Consider the following 21,717-nt stretch of genomic DNA (forward strand, 5'->3'; position numbering starts at 1 on the left):
GGCCCTGAATGTCATGATGTTGGATCTTAGGCGTGTCCCCACAGATCAGCTCAGAACAGCATGGGAGGAGGACTGAGGTCTCTTTATCAGAGGACACTTGGGCTTCTAAACTCAAATGGGTTAATTCAACCTCCTTCAGTGCTCATCACTGCTTAACTCAGTTCAAAGTGCTACACAGGGCTCATATTTCAAAAGCAACATGATCTTCCATGTGTCCTGATATCAGCCCAAACTGTGTCAAATGCAAATCTGCAGAAGCTTCTCTCACAGACATGTACTGGTCCTGCTTGCGCCTGAACAAATACTAGAGGGAAATCCTTCACACACCTTCTCAGGTGTTGGACATCAGAGTAGAACTAAACCCTCTGATGGCTCCGTTGGGAGTTATGGAAGGGGAGGAGGAGCGAACGACAGAACAACAACACGCCTCATCTTTTGCCTCCCTTCTAGCTGGACGAGTGACTCTGTTCAGATGGAGGGAGGCCTCCCCTCACACTCACACAATGGCTGGAAAAATATATCATGTCCTGCTTGAAACTGGAGAAAATTAGACACTCACTTCAGCAAACAAACAAATTCAAGAAAGTGTGGAGTCCCTTCCTAAATGCATCCAGACCCTGTAAAGGTTTGACACTCGCTGATAAATATCAGTACATGTATTAAAAACATGATGATGATAAAAAAGTGTTTAAAAAGTCATAGAGACTGCAGTTCAGCATGTGATCAAGGTTAAAAACAAGTTGTCATTGTCCTCTGTTTGTTGGTACAACACTCAGACAGGCCTTAGATGGTGCATAGTGCTGGGGAGGAATTTGAAACCCTTTGAGGCGCTGCAGAATAAATCCTGCAGTCGTGCTGAACACAAGCTAAGTTTTCTGCTTCTGTGTTTCTACATACAGGTTAATATTTCTCAAACTAGAAGCATGTGCCCCATGCTTATGTGTACATATATATATATATATATATATAAATATATATATATATATATAAACAGTACTACTTAATTAATATATCATTTAAATGGTGTGTGTGTGTGTGTGTGTGTGTGTGTGCGTGGGCGTCATAAAGTCTGATTACAGCAGGTAGGAATGATTTCCTGTGGCGTTCCTTAAGGCAGCAGGTTGAATGAGTCTGTTGCTGAAGCTGCTCTTGATGCTGCTCTAATGAACTCGTTAACAATACGCAGTACAACAGAAGTGCTATGAGACAGGTAAAAGGAGTTTGTTTTGTTTGTTACTCAGTTAAAAGATGCGTGAGTGGTTAATGTAGATTTTCTTTTGCTTGAAGAAACTGTTTCCTGTATAGTTGTGTGAATATGTGACTTAAGAAAGAGACATAAACATAGCGATTTGTTATGATGTAACCGGAGTGATGCTGAAAGGTTGAAAGTTACACTGAATGAATATGTTTTAGTTTTATGTGCAATTTGGTAAGAGTTGGAATATATGGGTATATTAGTGCCAGCTGCTGTTGGTATACATCAATGTTCATTTCATAATTCTGTAATGATCATTCAGCGCTGCACTGTTGAAAATGTCCTCAATGAAAAGATTTGGATTTAAAACATCTGATGTTGAATGACTCCCAGCAGTTTCACACCATCAACCATTTTCATTTTAAACCTCATCTATCAGTCTAAAACATGTTGTGAACTAAAAGCTGCAGACAAAGTGAGCGGAGCTGCTTTAACCTCCACTACATCTCTGGTCAGCAGGATGACGGCGCCCTCTTGTGTCCTGCATCAGTTTTCACAGTTCACTTGTTAACCTGCTGTGATGTTCACTGCAGGAAGACATGTGGAAACTTCACTGAGCCTTTGGCAGCTTCAAACAACATCAGTAAAGACACATTTAAATATATGGAACATCACACTGTGTCACTTTGTTCACAGGAGTCACAGCCTGGAACACTGATGCTGCATTCAGGTCACACGGGAAAGATGGGAGAGAAGAGTTTCACCTTTTTCAGCTGTCACCTTGTAAATAGTATTTAGGAATGTGACATTTGAGTCTGCAGGTTAAAATGTATCTGACTTGCTGAGTTTAGATTAATCTACATAAATACCTGAAACTAAATGTAAAGAATTAAACGTTCATGTCATGATTTCAGAACTGGAACTGATTTATGCTGCACATTTTCCAATTGCTGTTGAAGTTCAAATTTTTTGTCAGGAACTCTAATCAAGACTGCTCTAGATGCATTTCTTTGGTGTCAGTTGAGGATAGCTGAGACAAACTGTTGAGCACAGTAGTTGTTTTGTAAAGTGACAGACTACAACCTGGACAAAAAGAGTTACAACGACTTTGATCCAAGTCTGGATTCAAACTTTATGACCCAGGATTGTCCGACTGAGGACGAACACAGAGGATCCAAACGCTAAGAACTAAGGCCAAAGGTTGAAAAACTAAAACTGAGCTTTATAGAATGAGCTGAATTCAAAAAGGCAACGAAAGAAGGCTAATAAGAATCCAAGAAAAAACTAAAGGCAAACACAAAAACTTGAGACAAACTGGAAAGACACAGGTAGAAACTGTAACGAGACACTGGAGCAAACGCAGGACTAAGATGCTGACATGACTGACTGACAACTGAAGGAAAACACTGTCTTAAATACACAAGGACTAATTAACTAATGAAACACAGGTGAAGAGGAAAAAGGACACACACAAGAGAAGGGAGTGTTCAGAGCCTACAAAATAAAACAGGAAATAACTGAAATAAAAACCCAAAACATGAACACCTCATTCTGAAGTTTCATCTTCAGGAAAATCAACGGAACAATAAAAAAAAATGACCTGAAGTCCACAAAAACACAATATCTGTTTCATGCATGGACTCAACCAAACTTTACCAAACTCATTTTCACTAGTTTTTCCGGTGTGGAGTGGTCATTAAAAATCAATTATTGAGAGTAATTAATTAAGATAATTAATCAAAATTAATAAAATATTATATTCAAATCATTAAAGAGGGCACTACCCTGGGATCAGGGACCAATAACCAGACCAAAAACAGTCTCAAAGGAAGAGTTTAATTTAAATGTAAATATTTGTGAATTATTTATATTCAAAGGCACAGTGAAGAAAATGAATCTGAGCAGTGACACAACCAGCAGTTAGCACAAAGTATGCACACAATAATCACAGAAAACTGCCCTGAATAACAGAATTTATTAATGTTAGCAAACTGATCAAATCAATAACATTTCAAACAACAAAACACCATCATTTAAGCACAACAGCTAAACTATGAAATAAAACACAAAGACAAACTCAAGCAATGAATAAGCATGTGCTTACAGACATAAGCAGTGTTTCCCCTTTGGCTCCCCTGTTGCCCAACCTCAGTATTCCTCCTTTGGCTCCCCTGTTGCCCAACCTCAGTATTCCTCCTTTGGCTCCACTCTTGCCCAACCCCAGATTTTCTCCTTTGGCTCCCGGGCTGCCCGACCCCAGATGTCCTCCTTTGGCTCTCGGGCTGCTCGACCCCAGTTTTCGTCCTTTGGTTCCCCTCTTGCCCGACCCCAGATGTCCTCCTTTGGCTCCCGGGCTGCCCAACCCCAGATGTCCTCCTTTGGCTCCCGGGCTGCCCGACCCCAGATTTTCTCCTTTGGCTCCCGGGCTGCTCGACCCCAGTTTTCGTCCTTTGGTTCCCCTCTTGCCCAACCCCAGATTTTGTCCTTTGGCTCCCCTCTTGCCCGACCCCAGTTTTTCTCCTTTGGCTCCCCTGCTGCCGAACCCCACTTTTTCTCCATCTTTGCCGCTGACGTCCGGGCGGATTTGGCCTTTGCTGCTTCGCTGCTAGAAAATCTTAAGAATCCAGCTCTGGTCTTGTTCTCTGGTTGTGACAGTAAAACATCCGCTTGAGTCTCTGTCAGTGAGATGTTGGTCCATGTCTCTCTCAGGACGTCCTGTAGTTTGTCTCTGAGCTCTGACACAGCTACTGTCACATCCTCAAAGTAGTTGAGAGGACGGATCTTGATGCTGGATGAGTGTGTAGACTCACTGAGTGCTGACAGTGAGGGGTAGTTGTGTAGAAACTGGTTGTGATCCTCTGTGTGTGAGAGCTTCTTCAGCTCAGCGTCTTTCCTCTTCAGCTCAGTGATCTCCTGCTCCAGCTTCTCCTGAAGCTCTTTGACTCGACTCACTTCAGTTTCCTGCTGGGATCTGACCTGCTGCTTCACATCAGAGCGTCTTTCCTCCATGAGACGGATCAGCTGGGTGAAGATCTTCTCACTGTGCTCCACTGCTTTATCAGCAGAGCCATTGATGGCCTCCACCTCCTGTTGAAGCAGCTTCACATCTTCCTCTCTGTCCTGGATTCTCTGCTGGATGTTGTGTCGACTCCCCTCCAGCTCTCTCTGCCTCTCAGTCCTCTCTGCTGCAGCTGACACTGTGTCGTGGCCTTTATGTTCGTCCACAGAGCAGAGATAACAGATACACTGCTGATCAGTACGACAGAACATCTTCATCACCTCATCATGACGAGAGCAGATGTTCTCCTGGAGCTTCTCTGACGGCTCCACCAGCTTGTGTTTTTCATAGGCAGGTGAATCATAATGAGGCTGAAGGTGTTTCTTACAGAAAGAGATCATACAGGCCAGACAGGACTTGACAGCTCTCAGTTTCCTCCCAGTGCAGACATCACAGGCCACATCTTCAGGTCCAGCATAGCAGAGATCAGCAGGAGCAGCTTGGAGTCCAGTCTTCTTCAGCTCCTCCACTAAATCTGCTAACATGGTGTTTTTCACCAGGACAGGCCTCGGTGTGAAGCTCTGCCTACACTGAGGGCAGCTGTGGGTTTTCTTCTCATCCTCTGTGTCCCAGTAGCTTTGAATACAGTTCATGCAGTAGCTGTGTCCACAGGGAATAGTCACCGGATCCTTCAGTAGATCCAAACAGACGGAACAGCAGATTTTTTCTCGGTCCAGCTGATTGTTTTGCTGCGCCATTTCACCTCCGAGTGTCAACGACTGTATGAGTTTCACTTCCTGATAACTGAAACTGGTCTGAGCTCTGATCTGAACAACATGTGTTTCTGCAGTGAGCGGTGCTCGTCAGCTCTCTCACTTCCTGGTTACGCCCATTTTCAAAATGCAGATCTGAAGGGGAGGGAACAAGGAAATATAGTGACAGAGTGGAGCTGCTGTGTTTGAGAGCAGGAAGAAGAGGGAGGGCTGATCCAGCTGTGCTTCATTCCAGGACGAGCAGCAGCTCTGTGACTCTGGACTTTGTTCAGTCGTTTACAACGAAGCCTCAGTTAAAACTTGCTCCACATTTGAAAACATCTAAGTCTTTAGTTGTAAAATATTTCTGGGCTCCTCAGGCTTTGCTGACGGCTCCATAGTTCTCTAACTCTTCCTCAGATTCTTTCCAGTTTTATTTCCCTACTCATAAAAACAGTCGACCTTCAGCAGGGAGTTATCAAACCAGCCTGTCATAAAACATTTAAGTGGCTGGAATATAAAGTTCTCACGTTTAATGATTAACAGTTCTGCTTCAGAACTTCATCCTGAGTCAAACTAAAATCCTCCATCCAGATATTTGTTGTCACTCTGAACCCAGAAGGACACAAATGAACCAGATCGGCTGCTTCTGCTGTTCATGTGATGATTCATATGAATTAATAAATCAGTAAAGTGGATAAACTTTAGTTTGTTTCCTCGTGTGATCACAGCCAAACATTTGATTTCCATCATCGTGACCTTAAAATGACTTAAGTCTGAAAACTGTTGACTTGAAAGTTTCATCTTGAAACAGAATCGTCTTCAAACATCGTCAGCTGAACTTCACCAGGCGGACGCATGAAGCCACATCAGGACAAAAGAAACCAGAAGACTTTTGTGAAGCGTGGCTGAAATAAAGGAGAAAAAAACTAAAGTTAGAAAATTAAAAAGGCTGATAAAAGCAATAATTTAAGCTTCTGTAGTTCTAAATGAAGTAATTCTCCACTGGGTGTAAAAGGTGAAGTGTCAGAGATGAGGACTCATCAACACCGGTGCATCACAACGAGACATTTATCATCTTTTTTGTGTAAACCAATGAGTGTTAAACTTCAAGACTCTTCCGGGACAGTTTTAATGGAGATATAAAGAGTTTATCTTCTCGACACATGAACATGAAGACGACCTGAAGCTCACCTGTCTCAGGTAACTGCTGTCTGAGGAGCTCACATGCTCATTGTTTGGCTAACTAGCTGGCTAATTAGCTAGCTAGCTAGTTAACTTAGCTGAACTGCGTATGTGTGTCAGTGATTTAAAAATCAATCATTATTTATTTTTCAATAAAGTCAATAGTGTCAGTTCGTTGTAATTAAAGTAAAATCGCACGTAGTTTTTTTTTTGTTATTTAACTACTTTGTTGACTGTTCATTACAAGTGCACAGTCAGTGTGCAGATATAAACATTGCAAAAAAGATTATGTCGACATTTTAGGAAAAATAAAACAAACCTGACAGTAACAAGCAAAAGAAAGAGTAAAAGAAACTTACAAAGGAGAAAAGCAAATAATAATCATGGTCATAAAATAATATGGACATTCTTGACAGTTAAATTCATCACAAGGCATTGTTGCATGACGTGTCTATTCCTTGAACCTACACAGATAAACAGGTGCATGGGGAGTGTACCGGTATTATCACGATCATCACTTTCCAATCATTTCCAAATAAGGAGCCCATTCCTTCAAGAAGATATCTAAATTATCATTAATCTTACAAATAAATTGTTCAAAAGAAGCTATCTTGGTTACTTCATCTCTCCGTTCCTTAAACCTGATCTTTTCTTCTGACTTCAGTGTCTCAGGACTGTTTCTTGTTGCGAGTGTTTCATCTATGTGCGTATTTGAGTCCCAGGCCGGATTTCCTCAGCAAAATACCCAGAAAGCATAGAGCTGGACCCTCCCTGAACTCTACCGTCAGAACTTTATTGATACGTTGAATAACAGCCACCCAGACGCTGTGCACCATCTCACATTCATAGAACATATGTACCAGTGTCCTTCTCACATCTCCAACACTTATCATTCTCCCAGCCTGGACATTTTTGCTGGAGTTCAGTAGTTCTTATTCAATATTCTGAATGAAATAAGCCGTGTCAGCATGTCTCGTGCTACAGTGCACCAGGACCTGATTGGTTCCCTCCAGATCTCCCAGCCAATCGGTGCCCTGAGGTCTTTTCCCCATGCTAGCTTAACACCTTCGTAGTTTGGGGGTTGATGTTTTCTAAAGACGTCATAAGATCTGGATGTTCCTCCTCTGAGCTTCCAGCCTGATCACCACAAATCTTGAATACAAGCGACAGGTGCAAATTTCTCCTTTCTATCTGCTGTTGTAATACAGCTCCTTAACTTCCAAAAAACTTTCTGGGGATATTATATTTAGATGTACATTGTTCAAAGGAGATTAAGTGTTTTCCTTCAAATAAATCTTCCAGTAACATTACTCCTGCCTTCACACAATTTTCCCACATGACCGATTTTTTGTTAATTTTCAGTGACTTATTATAACATACTGATGATCCCATCATGTGCTAATAGTTCAAATTGCACGCCTGGTGTGCCCATTTCCAACTTTCTCTAGAAAATGCCAACACAGGGTTTCTGTAGGGTTCATCACCTCCTGTCTGGGTGAGGAAAGCTTGCACCAAGAAGGACTCTATCAACTCTGCCTCTATCACCACCCAGGCAGGAGCACAGACCTCCAACATATCTGACTCAGACAGCTGACTGAGACTGAAGGCCGGGGATACCAATCTATTCTTGGGCATCCTAGACCGTCCTCCTCTACTGATGCATATAGTTTCTTTTTGTTAAAGGCAGGATTCTTCTTCATCCACAACGAGCCACTTATGTCCCTAACATATCCAGACAGAAGGAGGAGTGGGAGGTCCAGAGGCAGCATGCTTGTTACATAATTAATCTGTGGTGTTGCAATCATCTTCACTAAATTTATCCTTCCAAGTAATGATAAACTTAATTTTGACCAGTTTTGTAAATTACTCCAAGTATTTTGTATAAGGGGCAATAGATTTAAATTAATTACATCTTTCAATCCTGGAGTATCATGATCCCTAAATAGACCAGTCCACATGGAAGACATTTAAAAAGCCAATTATTTAATACTAGGAGGGCACATTTTAGACAGAGGTATCGCTTCAGATTTCGTCAACCTGATATACGAGAAAAAGAACTAATCATGAATAAATTATGAGGCAATACAATATCTGGGTTACTTGACAGTAATAAGATATCATCCGCATATAATAAAAGTTCATGTTCTTGCCCTGAAACAATGCCTTTAATATCGACATGGCTCCAAAGCCAAGGCAAAGATAAGATGTGGAAGATGTCGAGGACGTGTACATGTTCACGTTCATGACAATTGGAACGATCGCTTTGGGATTTGGAATCTTTATGCAATATTGGAAAATGAGAAAGATCGCTACTGAGCAGACCAGTGCGAGGGCGGACAACGCCAATACTCGGAGTGCTGTGGTCGGGATACGCTCTGACATCTCAACAATCCGCGACTTCGTGATACAGATGCGAGTTGATGTAGCCACCAATCGGGAGGACATGGCGAAGCTAGCAGCCATAAAAGCTGCAGAGGAGACTGATGAATAACATGAAAATGCATTAAAGGGCTCTTACACCATCCCAACACCATCTCAACAAATAATAAATACACTGGACTTTTGCTCTCTCTCAATTGGATATTCTGACTTTGTGGCAAGCCTGGCTATAAGATGAGGCCATAAGATGAGACTGTTGTTCACTCATGATGGACTAATATGGACACATGTGCAGACACACATGTAATCTGTATGTACTGTCTAGAGCTTGAATTCAGCTCTATATGCTACTGCTGTAATATGTTTTGTCAAAGGTCATAACAAAAGAAAAAAAGAGAAGAAAAGAAAAAAGTAATTTGCAAAAGACAAGAAAAGATCAGAATGAAGATTTTATACTGTGGGTAATGGGGGCGGGACTTGATAAGCTTTGGCTTCTCCCGCTTTTCCCTTTCGGCCATGTGTGTTGTATTATTTGAACAATGATGAAATGTGATGCTTATGAATTGACATGTCCGAAACAAACAACATAAATAAATAAAAATAAATAAATAAAAGATCAAGAGTGAAAGGGGGGCAGCCTTTCGGTCCCACGTGATCTAAAAGGGTTAGAAACATTCCCATTCCTGAGGACAGCTGCCTTTGGACTTATATACAACAATTTCACCCATTTAATATACACATCACCCACATCAAACCTCTCAAGACCTGCAAATAGATACTCCCATTCCACTCTGTCAAAGCTGTCTCTGCATCCAGAGAGGAAGCCACAGCCGGTTCCATGCTGTTCCTCATTTGACACAACAAATGTAGCAGTCTGCACATTATCTGCTGTGGACCGAACCTTCACAATCCCACCTGATCAGGCTGGATCAAGGTAGGGAGGCACACTTCTAGTCTTAAGGCCCCCACACACCGCCCAGACGTCCAACTGCCTTATCCGACCACTCTCCGACCACTCCGCTGCCTCTTGTCTGACCCGTTCGGCAGAAAAGTTGCATTGAACACACCGCTTCGACGTTGTGCACGCAACTCTCTTTACTTTCGATCAAAACGAAACTTAACTATTTCCGATAAAAACAGCTGCATACTAAACATGCAGCGAGGCATTACCAGATGACCAAGAATTAATTTGTCCTGAACGGACATAACTAGTCTCATGCCAGTACTGCAAAACATGAAAACGGGGAATGACGGAACGGAGTACATAGAAAAACAAAGCGCACACAGTATTCCGCCCCTCCCACACACCGCGCTGATTCGCCAGCACAACGCTAATCAGAACGGGCATTCAGCTGGCACACAACCAATCAGAGAATCCAATGGCTCAGACGTCCGACGGCCCTCCTCCTCAGACTTCGCATGCTCAGTCGGATCCGACAACGTCCGCGCGGCTCCGAAAGCTTCCGACGCAGCTGAACACACCAAACATATTTGTTCCCGACCTCGTCCGAGCCTCTCCAACCGCTTCAGACGTCCAACGGTTGGGCCGGTGTGTTCCTGCCTTTAATGCCTATATCCATGTTAATTATGGATGCTGGTCTATAGCTCCCACAATGCTGTGGGTCTTTGCCCTTCTTATGTATCAGTGTTATTATTGCATTCTGCATACTCTCCAGCAGGCTTCCTCTCCAGAACGCATCCTGAAAGACAGTAAGAAGTCTCGGGGCCAACAGGTGAGAAAATGACTTATAAAAGTCTGTGGGAGATCCGCCCCCCCCAGGAGACTTCCCAGGACTGAGACGTTTAATCACCTGTTGAACGTCTCCAAGTGAGCCTCTCTCTAACCAATTCAGTTAGTGCTGGTAAAGCAGTCCTAGACAGAACATTTTGAAATTCACCCGTATCCAAGAATCTTGTGATGTGTATAATTTTTGATGAAAATAATTGGAAAACATCATTTATTTCTATAGTATGTGTTAAGATGTCCCCTTTCTCATTCTGTATTGCTGAGATCAAAGTTTGAGCTTGTTGTTGTTTCACTCTTTGAGCCAATAATTTCCTGCTCAAATCTCATGTAGTTTTGTGTTAATGCGCTCAGTGAACTACAGTTGCTGTGTCTCAGTTCACAGACAAGACTTTGAATACAAAAACATCCAGATCAATATTAAAACATTCAGTTGTTTCGCCTTTAACCAATCGATCAATAACTCAAGTTGTCACTTTACTTTGGTATTTCTAGTTTCCACTCCTCCACAATTATCTGATAACTTTACTTAATCGTGACTTTACAGATTACATTTTTAAATGACTTGATATTTTCATCAATCAGATATAATCAGTGATGATTGATCAGCTGACTCACAGTTTTTACATACATGTAAATATATGAATATATATTGTTGCTTAAGTAAAAGTTCTGAGTACTTCATAATATTTTCACACAGTTTGGATCAGTTTGGACATTTTTAATGATGATTGAGTTTATTGATCCCTGTGGTGCTAACAAAGTATTTGTACGGTGATCAAACAGAAGAAGAAAAAGTGTAACTGAAACTGATGAAGGTAAAACGGGTGAAGTGTGCATTGTCTCACACGGGGCACCATAATGTATGTAGGGATAATTATTAGTTATGATAAATAACATGATCTGATTTACATTAGATCACCTCGGGGCACCACCCTTTCCTTTACAGGATAGCAGCTCAGTGCTAACCTGCTTAGTGTTTCCCAGATTTTGAAGTTATCTGGCAAACTTTGCATCGCAGACTGACTGATCTGAAATACCGGCAGGACCTCGTGTCGCTGCACTGAGGAGAAGGTCTTTGGGCCGCTGAAAATGCAGCTCACAGCTCTCAGCAGCTGTTAGACCAGAAGAGGAGATCTTGAGGTCAGGAAGCCACATGGGGGAGATGGAGAGGAGATCCTGAGGATCAGAAGTCGAAGGAGTCGAGGGCGTCGAGTGAGAGAGGAAGAACAAGGAAGGATCTGGAGTTTTGACTATCTGGTCAGAGGGGGTCTGTCACTCTGACCAATAGTAGCTCAAAGCTGAATTTTGCACCTAGGTGTGAAGAATGGGGAATTCTGGGAAACAGAGTTCAGTTCAGAGTCCATCTTAAAATCCACAATGAATGACTTCATCTGTGGGTCCAAACAGAAGTGAAAGAAGACGAGAAGAAAGATGGAGAAATGCGACAGGCTGCAGGCACCTGCACACCTGCACACTATGGTAGATTACTGCGTACCTGGACGGATCTTTCTGATCAGTTTCCTGTAATCGAGTACTTTCAGGTGCCTTCATGTAATTTCCTGATACTTTTACTGAAGTACTTGTAATGAAGTGTTACACTGCAGTATTTCTACTTTAGTATTTGTATGTATCAATCAATCAATCAATCAACTTTATTTATAAATTTACATATTTACAATTTACATATATTTATGTATTGAATCCATTAAGATTTGAATCAGTGGTAATCTGAATACAGCTGCTGACTTTGAATAAAGATTAAACAAAGGATAAAACAAAAACAGGGTCAATCTCTTTCGTTGTAATTATGCTTTTAATTGAACGTTTGACTCATATACATTCACAAAAAGACCCTCGGTTACATTTTGGCGAGAGTTTCACTTTAATGATAAAGACTCACAACAGTCTAAAACATGTTCTGGACTAAAAGCTGCAGACAAAGTGTGCAGAGCTGCTTTAACCTCCACTACATCTCTGGTCAGCAGGATGACGGCGCCCTCTTGTGTCCTGCATCAGTTTTCACAGTTCACTTGTTAACCTGCTGTGATGTTCACTGCAGGAAGACATGTGGAAACTTCACTGAGCCTTTGGCAGCTTCAAACAACATCAGTAAAGACACATTTAAATATATGGAACATCACACTGTGTCACTTTGTTCACAGGAGTCACAGCCTGGAACACTGATGCTGCATTCAGGTCACACGGGAAAGATGGGAGAGAAGAGTTTCACCTTTACAGATATTATTCACATCAGCTCTCAGCTTGTAAATAGTATTTAGGAATGTGACATTTGAGGGTTTTTAAGTTCTCTGACTTCTAGAATTATGATCCAACAACGTGGAAATACTAGTAACCAAATGTGAAGAATCATTTATTCACTTGATGATTTTCTGACAGCTTCAGCTCTGAACATGAACTGTGAACTTTGTGGTGTTTCAGGAGGAAAACTGCCTCAGTTATACTCTCATATTAGTGTCACATGTTCTCCATCAGCTCTGTGTGAGACCCTGGAATGAAGACGACAAGAAAAGACTTTGTTCATTTTGGTTTATTCATGATGTAAAGCTTCAGTTTGTTCACACGTCCCATCAGTAAAGTCTGTTCAATGACTCTTGTTCAATGATTTCACTTCATCCACACAATCAGTTTGTTTGAATCTCAGCTACGTACAAGAACATAATAAATGATCTTCCTCACATATTATTGAATTTGTGTGACGATCGGAACGACAGCTTTTGTTCTGCCAAACAAATAAATGTAAATGTGATTCTAGATGAATTTAAAACTGTACAGAGTGATGAGAACTAAATCTGTAGGATAAATGAAGCTCTGCTGCTTTCTCTCTTTGGACTCATGCAGTGGAAGAGAAACAACAACATGCAAACACATCAGTACAAATATTCAACACACATTTAGAGCACAGAGAAGTTTATATCTTCATGCAGACAAATGTCAATTCAGGTGAACAAAAGTCATCATGAGCAGTGAGAGCCTCCATGGTTAAACAGACACAGGAAGGAGCGCCACCTAAAGACACTCAGACATTTACACAACAACAGATGACAAGATGTCAAAGTACCGCCCACAATGTTTGATTGACAGGTGAAGACATGACACAACAATCAGCCACAAACATGAAGACAGAATAAGTTTAAGAGTTAAAACTCAGAATAAATAATTAATGAATAAAAAAAAAACAATCTGTCTATTTGACTTTACTGAACTCAGCAGTGCAGTCAATACGACAAAACCGAACTCCAGCATAGAGAGGCTGAGTGAATGTGGTCTGGACTCTGTGGAGGAGAGTCATGGTTTCAGAGACGCTGTAGAAGGACAGAATACCTGCACTGTGATCCAGGTACACTCCAACTCTGGAGGACCGAGGACCTGAGACGGGAGTTTGGACTTTGTTGTGATTAAAGTTATAACTGTTATTGCAACAATCTAATGACCAAGATTTGTCATTTCGTCCAAATTCACTCACACTCCCTGCTCTGCTGATATTCTTGTATGTGACTGCTACATAAACTCCTCCTCCTCTCCACTCCACCTCCCAGTAACCACGTCCAGTCAGACTCTCTCTACTCAGGACCTGACAAATGTAAGTGAATCTGTCTGGGTGACTAGAATAAGACTGTTGTTGACAGTATGTTACTTTTCTGTTCCCCTCAGATAATAACAGATGTGTGTATGCTGTGTTTGTATCCAGTGTGATTTCACGTGAATATCTCAAGAATTCTGCTCTGGTCTCGGGCTCTGGTTGTGGGTTTGACAGTAAAACATCCACTTGGGTCACTGTCAGTGAGATGTTGGTCCATGTCTTTCTCAGGACGTCCTGTAGTTTGTCTCTGAGCTCTGACACAGCTGCTGTCACATCCTCAAAGTACTTGAGAGGACGGATCTTGATGCTGGTTGAGTGTGTAGACTCACTGAGTGCTGACAGTGAGGGGTAGTTGTGTAGAAACTGGTTGTGATCCTCTGTGTGTGAGAGCTTCTTCAGCTCAGCGTCTTTCCTCTTCAGCTCAGTGATCTCCTGCTCCAGCTTCTCCTGAAGCTCTTTGACTCGACTCACTTCAGTTTCCTGCTGGGATCTGACCTGCTGCTTCACATCAGAGCGTCTTTTCTCCATGAGACTGATCAGCTGGGTGAAGATCTTCTCACTGTGCTCCACTGCTTTATCAGCAGAGCCATTGATGGCCTCCACCTCCTGTTGAAGCAGCTTCACATCTTCCTCTCTGTCCTGGATTCTCTGCTGGATGTTGTGTCGACTCCCCTCCAGCTCTCTCTGCCTCTCAGTCCTCTCTGCTGCAGCTGACACTGTGTCGTGGCCTTTATGTTCGTCCACAGAGCAGAGATAACAGATACACTGCTGATCAGTACGGCAGAACATCTTCATCACCTCATCATGACGAGAGCAGATGTTCTCCTGGAGCTTCTCTGACGGCTCCACCAGCTTGTGTTTCTCAAAGGCAGGCGAATCATAATGAAGCTGAAGATGTTTCTTACAATAAGAGATCATACAGGCCAGACAGGACTTGACAGCTCTCAGTTTCCTCCCAGTGCAGACATCACAGGCCACATCTTCAGGTCCAGCATAGCAGAGATCAGCAGGAGCAGCTTGGAGTCCAGTCTTCTTCAGCTCCTCCACTAAATCTGCTAACATGGTGTTTTTCACCAGGACAGGCCTCGGTGTGAAGCTCTGCCTACACTGAGGGCAGCTGTGGGTTTTCTTCTCATCCTCTGTGTCCCAGTAGCTTTGAATACAGTTCATGCAGTAGCTGTGTCCACAGGGAATAGTCACCGGATCCTTCAGTAAATCCAAACAGACGGAACAGCAGAACTTTTCTCCGAACAACTGATTGCTTTGCTGCGCCATTTCACCTCCGAGTGTCAACGACTGTCTGAGATTTCACTTCCTGATAACTGAAACTGGTCTGAGCTCTGATCTGAACAACATGTGTTTCTGCAGTGAGCGGTGCTCGTCAGCTCTCTCACTTCCTGGTTACGCCCATTTTCAAAATGCAGATCTGAAGGGGAGGGAACAAGGAAATATAGTGACAGAGTGGAGCTGCTGTGTTTGAGAGCAGGAAGAAGAGGGAGGGCTGATCCAGCTGTGCTTCATTCCAGGACGAGCAGCAGCTCTGTGACTCTGGACTTTGTTCGCTCGTTTACAACGAAGCCTCAGTTAAAACTTGCTCCACATTTGAAAACATCAAAGTCTTTAGTTGTAAAGTATTTCTGGGCTCCTCAGGCTTTGCTGACGGCTCCATAGTTCTCTAAGTCTTCCTCAGATTCTTTCCAGTTTTATTTCCCTACTCATAAAAACAGTCGACCTTCAGCAGGGAGTTATCAAACCAGCCTGTCATAAAACATTTAAGTGGCTGGAATATAATGTTCTCACGTTTAATGATTAACAGTTCTGCTTCAGAACATCATCCTGAGTCAAACTAAAATCCTCCATCCAGATATTTGTTGTCACTCTGAACCCAGAAGGACACAAATGAACCAGATCGGCTGCTTCTGCTGTTCATGTGATGATTTATATGAATCAGTAAATCAGTAAAGTGGATAAACTTTAGTTTGTTTCCTCGTGTGATCACAGCCAAACATTTGATTTCCATCATCGTGACCTTAAAATGACTTAAGTCTGAAAACTGTTGACTTGAAAGTTTCATCTTGAAACAGAATCGTCTTCAAACATCGTCAGCTGAACTTCACCAGGCGGACGCATGAAGCCACATCAGGACAAAAGAAACCAGAAGACTTTTGTGAAGCGTGGCTGAAAATAAAGGAGGAAAAACTAAAGTTAGAAAATTAAAAAGGCTGATAAAAGCAATAATTTAAGCTTCTGTAGTTCTAAATGAAGTAATTCTCCACTGGGTGTAAAAGGTGAAGTGTCAGAGATGAGGACTCATCAACACCGGTGCATCACAACGAGACATTTATCATCTTTTTTGTGTAAACCGATGAGTGTTAAACTTCAAGACTCTTCCGGGACAGTTTTAATGGAGATATAAAGAGTTTATCTTCTCGACACATGAACATGAAGACGACCTGAAGCTCACCTGTCTCAGGTAACTGCTGTCTGAGGAGCTCACATGCTCATTGTTTGGCTAACTAGCTGGCTAATTAGCTAGCTAGCTAGTTAACTTAGCTGAACTGCGTATGTGTGTCAGTGATTTAAAAATCAATCATTATTTATTTTTCAATAAAGTCAATAGTGTCAGTTCGTTGTAATTAAAGTAAAATCGCACGTAGTTTTTTTTTTGTTATTTAACTACTTTGTTGACTGTTCATTACAAATGCACAGTCAGTGTGCAGATATAAACATTGCAAAAAAGATTATGTCGACATTTTAGGAAAAATAAAACAAACCTGACAGTAACAAGCAAAAGAAAGAGTAAAAGAAACTTACAAAGGAGAAAAGCAAATAATAATCATGGTCATAAAATAATATGGACATTCTTGACAGTTAAATTCATCACAAGGCATTGTTGCATGACGTGTCTATTCCTTGAACCTACACAGATAAACAGGTGCATGGGGAGTGTACCGGTATTATCACGATCATCACTTTCCAATCATTTCCAAATAAGGAGCCCATTCCTTCAAGAAGATATCTAAATTATCATTAATCTTACAAATAAATTGTTCAAAAGAAGCTATCTTGGTTACTTCATCTCTCCGTTCCTTAAACCTGATCTTTTCTTCTGACTTCAGTGTCTCAGGACTGTTTCTTGTTGCGAGTGTTTCATCTATGTGCGTATTTGAGTCCCAGGCCGGATTTCCTCAGCAAAATACCCAGAAAGCATAGAGCTGGACCCTCCCTGAACTCTACCGTCAGAACTTTATTGATACGTTGAATAACAGCCACCCAGACGCTGTGCACCATCTCACATTCATAGAACATATGTACCAGTGTCCTTCTCACATCTCCAACACTTATCATTCTCCCAGCCTGGACATTTTTGCTGGAATCCAGTAGTTCCTATTCAAACTTCTGAATGAAATAAGCAGTGTCAGCATGTCTCGTGCTACAGTGCACCAGGACCTGATTGGTTCCTTCCAGATCTCCCAGCCAATCGGACCTGAGGTCTTTTCCCCATGCTAGCTTAACACCTTCGTAGTTTGGGGGTTGATGTTTTCTAAAGACGTCATAAGATCTGGATGTTCCTCCTCTGAGCTTCCAGCCTGATCACCACAAATCTTGAATACAAGCAACAGTTGCAAATTTCTCCTTTCAATCTGCTGTTGTAATACAGCTCCTTAACTTCCAAAAAACTTTCTGGGGAAATTATATTTAGATGTACATTGTTCAAATGAGATTAAGTGTTTTCCGTCAAATAAATCTTCCAGTTACATTACTCCTGCCTTCACACAATTTTCCCACATAACCGATTTTTTGTTAATTTTCAGTGACTTATTATAACATATTGATGATCCCATCATGTGCTAATAGTTCAAATTGCACGCCTGGTGGGCCCATCTCCAACTTTCTCTAGAAAATACCAACACAGGGTTTCTGTAGGGTACATCACCTCCCGTCTGGGTGAGGAAAGCTTGCACTGAGAAGGACTCTATCAACTCTTCCTCTATCACCACCCAGGCAGGAGCACAGACCTCCAACATATCTGACTCAGACAGCTGACTGAGACTGAAGGCACGGTGATACCAATCTATTCTTGGGCATCCTAGACCGCCCTCTTCTACTGATGCATATAGTTTCTTTTTGTTAAAGGCAGGATTCTTCTTCATCCACAATGAGCCACTTATGTCACTATTATATCCAGACAGAAGGAGGAGTGGGAGGTCCAGAGGCAGCATGCTTGTTACATAATTAATCTGTGGTGTTGTAATCTTCTTCACTAAATGTATCCTTCCAGTTAATGATAAACTTACTTTAAATTTTTGAATAAGGGACAGTAGATTTAAATCATTACATCTTTTAATCCTGGAGTATCATGATCCCTAAGTAGACCAGTCCACATGGAAGACATTTAAATAGCCAGTTATTTAATACTGGGAGGGCATATTTTAGACAGAGGCATCACTTCTGATTTCGCCAACCTGATATAAGAGGAAAAAAACTAATCATTGATAAATTATGAGGCAATACAATATCTGGGTTACTTGACAGTGATAAGATATCATCCGCATATAAGAAAAGTTCATGTTCTTGCCCTGAAACAATGCCTTTAATATCGACATGGCTCCAAAGCCAAGGCAAAGATCAAGAGAGAAAGGGGGGCAGCCTGTTGATCCCACGTGAACTAAAAGGGTTAGAAACATTCCCATTCCTGAGGACAGCTGCCTTTGGACTTCTATACAACAATTTCACCCATTTAATATACACATCACCCACATCAAACCTCTCAGGAATTGCAAATAGATACTCCCATTCCACTCTGTCAAAGCTTTCTCTGTGTCCAGAGAGGAAGCAACCACCGGTTCCATGCTGTTCCTCATTTGACACAACAAATGTAGCAGTCTGCACACGTTATCTGCTGAGGACCGAAACTTAACAATCCCACCTGATCAAGGTGGATCAAGGTAGGGAGGCACACTTCTAGTCTTAATGCCAATATCCACGTTAATTAAGGATGCTGGTCTGTAGCTCCCACAATGCTGTGGGTCTTTGCCATTCTTATGTATCAGTGTTATTATTGCATTCTGCATACTCTCCAGCAGGCTTCCTCTCCGGAACGCATCCTGAAAGACAGTAAGAAGTCTCGGGGCCAACAGGTGAAAAAATGACTTATAAAAGTCTGTGGGAGATCCGCCCCCCCAGGAGACTTCCCAGGACTGAGACGTTTAATCGCCTGTTGAACGTCTCCCAGTGAGCCTTTCTCTAACCAATTCTGTTAGTGCTGGTAAAGCAGTCCTAGACAGAACATTTTGAAATTCACCCCTATCCAAGAATCTTGTGATGTGTATAATTTTTGATAAACATAATTGGAAAACATCATTTATTTCTATAGTATCTGTTAAAATGTCCCCTTTCTCATTCTGTATTGCTGAGATCAAAGTTTGAGCTTGTTGTTGTTTCACTCTTTGAGCCAATAATTTCCTGCTCAAATCTCATGTAGTTTTGTGTTAATGCGCTCAGTGAACTACAGTTGTTGTGTCTCAGTTCACCGACAAGACTTTGAATACAAAAACATGCAGATCAATATTAAAACATTCAGTTGTTTCGCCTTTACCAATCAATCAATAACTCAAGTTGTCACTTTACTTTGGTATTTCTCGTTTCCACTCCTCCACATTTATCTGATACCTTTACTTAATCGTCACTTTACAGATTACATTTTTAAATGGCTTGAGATTTTCATCAATCAGCTGACTCACAGTTTTTACATGCATGTAAATATATGAATATATATTGTTGCTTAAGTAAAAGTTCTGAGTACTTCATAATATTTTCACACAGTTTGGATCAGTTTGGACATTTTTAATGATGATTAAGTTTATTGATCCCTGTGGTGCTAACAAAGGAAATACTTTGTTAGCACCACAGGGATCAATAAACTTAATCATCATGGTGATCAAACAGAAGAAGAAGAAGAGTAACTGAAACTGATGAAGGTAAAACAGGTGAAGTGTGCATTGTCTCACACGGGGCACCATAATATATGTAGGGATAATTATTAGTTATGATAAATAACATGATCTGATTTACATTAGATCACCTCGGGGCACCACCCTTTTCGTTACAGGATAGCAGCTCAGTATGCGACTGCTACACCAACTCCTAACCCTCCTCTCCACTCCACCTCCCAGTAACAACATCCAGTCAGACTCTCTCGACTCAGGACCTGAAGATAGTTAGTGAATCTGTCTGGGTGACTAGAATAAGACTGTGGTTGACTATGTGGTACTTGTCTGCTCCCCTCAGATAATAACAGATTTGTGGTTGCTGTGTTTGGATCAAGTGTGATTTCACTTGAATATCTTAAGAAGTCAGCTCTGGTCTCGGGCTCTGGTTGTGGGTTAGACAGTAAAACATCCACTTGAGTCACTGTCAGTGAGATGTTGGTCCCCGTCTCTCTCAGGACGTCCTGTAGTTTGTCTCTGACCTCTGACACAGCTGCTGTCACATCCTCAAAGTACTTGAGAGGACGGATCTTGATGCTGGATGAGTGTGTAGACTCACTGAGTGCTGACAGTGAGGGGTAGTTGTGTAGAAACTGGTTGTGATCCTCTGTGTGTGAGAGCTTCTTCAGCTCAGCGTCTTTCCTCTTCAGCTCAGTGATCTCCTGCTCCAGCTTCTCCTGAAGCTCTTTGACTCGACTCACTTCAGTTTCCTGCTGGGATCTGACCTGCTGCTTCACATCAGAGCGTCTTTCCTCCATGAGACGGATCAGCTGGGTGAAGATCTTCTCACTGTGCTCCACTGCTTTATCAGCAGAGCCATTGATGGCCTCCACCTCCTGTTGAAGCAGCTTCACATCTTCCTCTCTGTCCTGGATTCTCTGCTGGATGTTGTGTCGACTCCCCTCCAGCTCTCTCTGCCTCTCAGTCCTCTCTGCTGCAGCTGACACTGTGTCGTGGCCTTTATGTTCGTCCACAGAGCAGAGATAACAGATACACTGCTGATCAGTACGGCAGAAAATCTTCATCACCTCATCATGACGAGAGCAGATGTTCTCCTGGAGCTTCTCTGACGGCTCCACCAGCTTGTGTTTCTTTAAAAAAGCTGCTTCATAATGAGGCTGAAGATGTTTCTCACAGTAAGAGGCTGGACAGGATAAACAGGACTTAACTGCTCTCAGTTTCTTCCCAGTGCAGACATCACAGGCCACATCTTCAGGTCCAGCATAGCAGAGATCAGCAGGAGCAGCTTGGAGTCCAGTCTTCTTCAGCTCCTCCACTAAATCTGCTAACATGGTGTTTTTCACCAGGACAGGCCTCGGTGTGAAGCTCTGCCTACACTGAGGGCAGCTGTGGGTTTTCTTCTCATCCTCTGTGTCCCAGTAGCTTTGAATACAGTTCATGCAGTAGCTGTGTCCACAGGGAATAGTCACCGGATCCTTCAGTAGATCCAAACAGACGGAACAGCAGAACTTTGCTCGGTCCAGCTGATTGTTTTGCTGCGCCATTTCACCTCCGAGTGTCAACGACTGTCTGACATTCACTTCCTGATAACTGAAACTGGTCTGAGCTCTGATCTGAACAACACGTGTGTCTGCAGTGAACGGGGCTCGTCAGCTCTCTCTCTTCCTGGTTACACCCATTTTCAAAGTGCAGATCTGAAGGGGAGGGAACAAGGAAATATAGTGACAGAGTGGAGCTGCTGTGTTTGAGAGCAGGAAGAAGAGGGAGGGCTGATCCAGCTGTGCTTCATTCCAGGACGAGCAGCAGCTCTGTGACTCTGGACTTTGTTCGCTCGTTTACAACGAAGCCTCAGTTAAAACCTGCTCCACATTTGAGAACATCAAAGTCTTTAGTTGTAAAATGCTCAGAG

General features: G+C 42.3%; 3 protein-coding genes and 1 long non-coding RNA gene across 5 annotated transcripts; all 4 read right to left on the reverse strand.

Annotated features, from left to right (window-relative positions):
- Positions 1 to 1,677: 1,677 nt before the first annotated feature.
- On the reverse strand, positions 1,678 to 12,595 carry LOC115573288 (uncharacterized). The gene is made up of 2 exons (XR_003982250.1): positions 12,487 to 12,595; positions 1,678 to 1,959 (listed from the first exon to the last, which is right to left on the reverse strand). It is a non-coding gene; the product is annotated as an uncharacterized LOC115573288 (long non-coding RNA).
- LOC115573285 (E3 ubiquitin/ISG15 ligase TRIM25-like) lies at positions 3,013 to 5,072 on the reverse strand. 2 transcript variants are annotated; one of them, XM_030404017.1, is made up of 2 exons: positions 3,602 to 5,072; positions 3,013 to 3,565 (listed from the first exon to the last, which is right to left on the reverse strand). In XM_030404017.1, the coding sequence occupies exons 1-2, from the start codon at positions 4,949 to 4,951 to the stop codon at positions 3,380 to 3,382; spliced, it is 1,536 nt and encodes a 511-aa protein (XP_030259877.1). In that variant the 5' UTR covers positions 4,952 to 5,072; the 3' UTR covers positions 3,013 to 3,379. The 2 variants fall into 2 exon arrangements, with proteins under 2 accessions (XP_030259877.1, XP_030259876.1); XM_030404016.1 differs by having other exon boundaries at positions 3,013 to 3,342; positions 3,379 to 5,071.
- A 194-nt stretch (positions 12,596 to 12,789) lies between the features above and the next one.
- Positions 12,790 to 15,227, reverse strand: LOC115573284 (tripartite motif-containing protein 16-like). Its single transcript, XM_030404015.1, has one exon. It carries the CDS (start codon positions 15,130 to 15,132, stop codon positions 13,462 to 13,464), a length of 1,671 nt encoding a protein of 556 aa, XP_030259875.1. The 5' UTR covers positions 15,133 to 15,227; the 3' UTR covers positions 12,790 to 13,461.
- A 5,087-nt stretch (positions 15,228 to 20,314) lies between these two features.
- LOC115573287 (E3 ubiquitin/ISG15 ligase TRIM25-like) lies at positions 20,315 to 21,686 on the reverse strand (the record flags this gene model as incomplete). The annotated part of the gene is made up of 1 exon (XM_030404019.1): positions 20,315 to 21,686. A coding segment is annotated over exon 1 (1,038 nt), but the record flags the coding sequence as incomplete, so codon positions are not given.
- Positions 21,687 to 21,717: the final 31 nt, after the last annotated feature.

The sequence above is a fragment of the Sparus aurata genome, chromosome 21 (assembly GCF_900880675.1).
Source record: "Sparus aurata chromosome 21, fSpaAur1.1, whole genome shotgun sequence".
Taxonomy (NCBI): domain Eukaryota; kingdom Metazoa; phylum Chordata; class Actinopteri; order Spariformes; family Sparidae; genus Sparus; species Sparus aurata.

Coding starts and splice junctions, on each gene's coding strand:
- LOC115573285 (XM_030404016.1), bottom strand. CDS start 4,951: ATGGCGCAGCAAAACAATCAGCTGGACCGAGAAAAAATCTGCTGTTCC.
- LOC115573284 (XM_030404015.1), bottom strand. CDS start 15,132: ATGGCGCAGCAAAGCAATCAGTTGTTCGGAGAAAAGTTCTGCTGTTCC.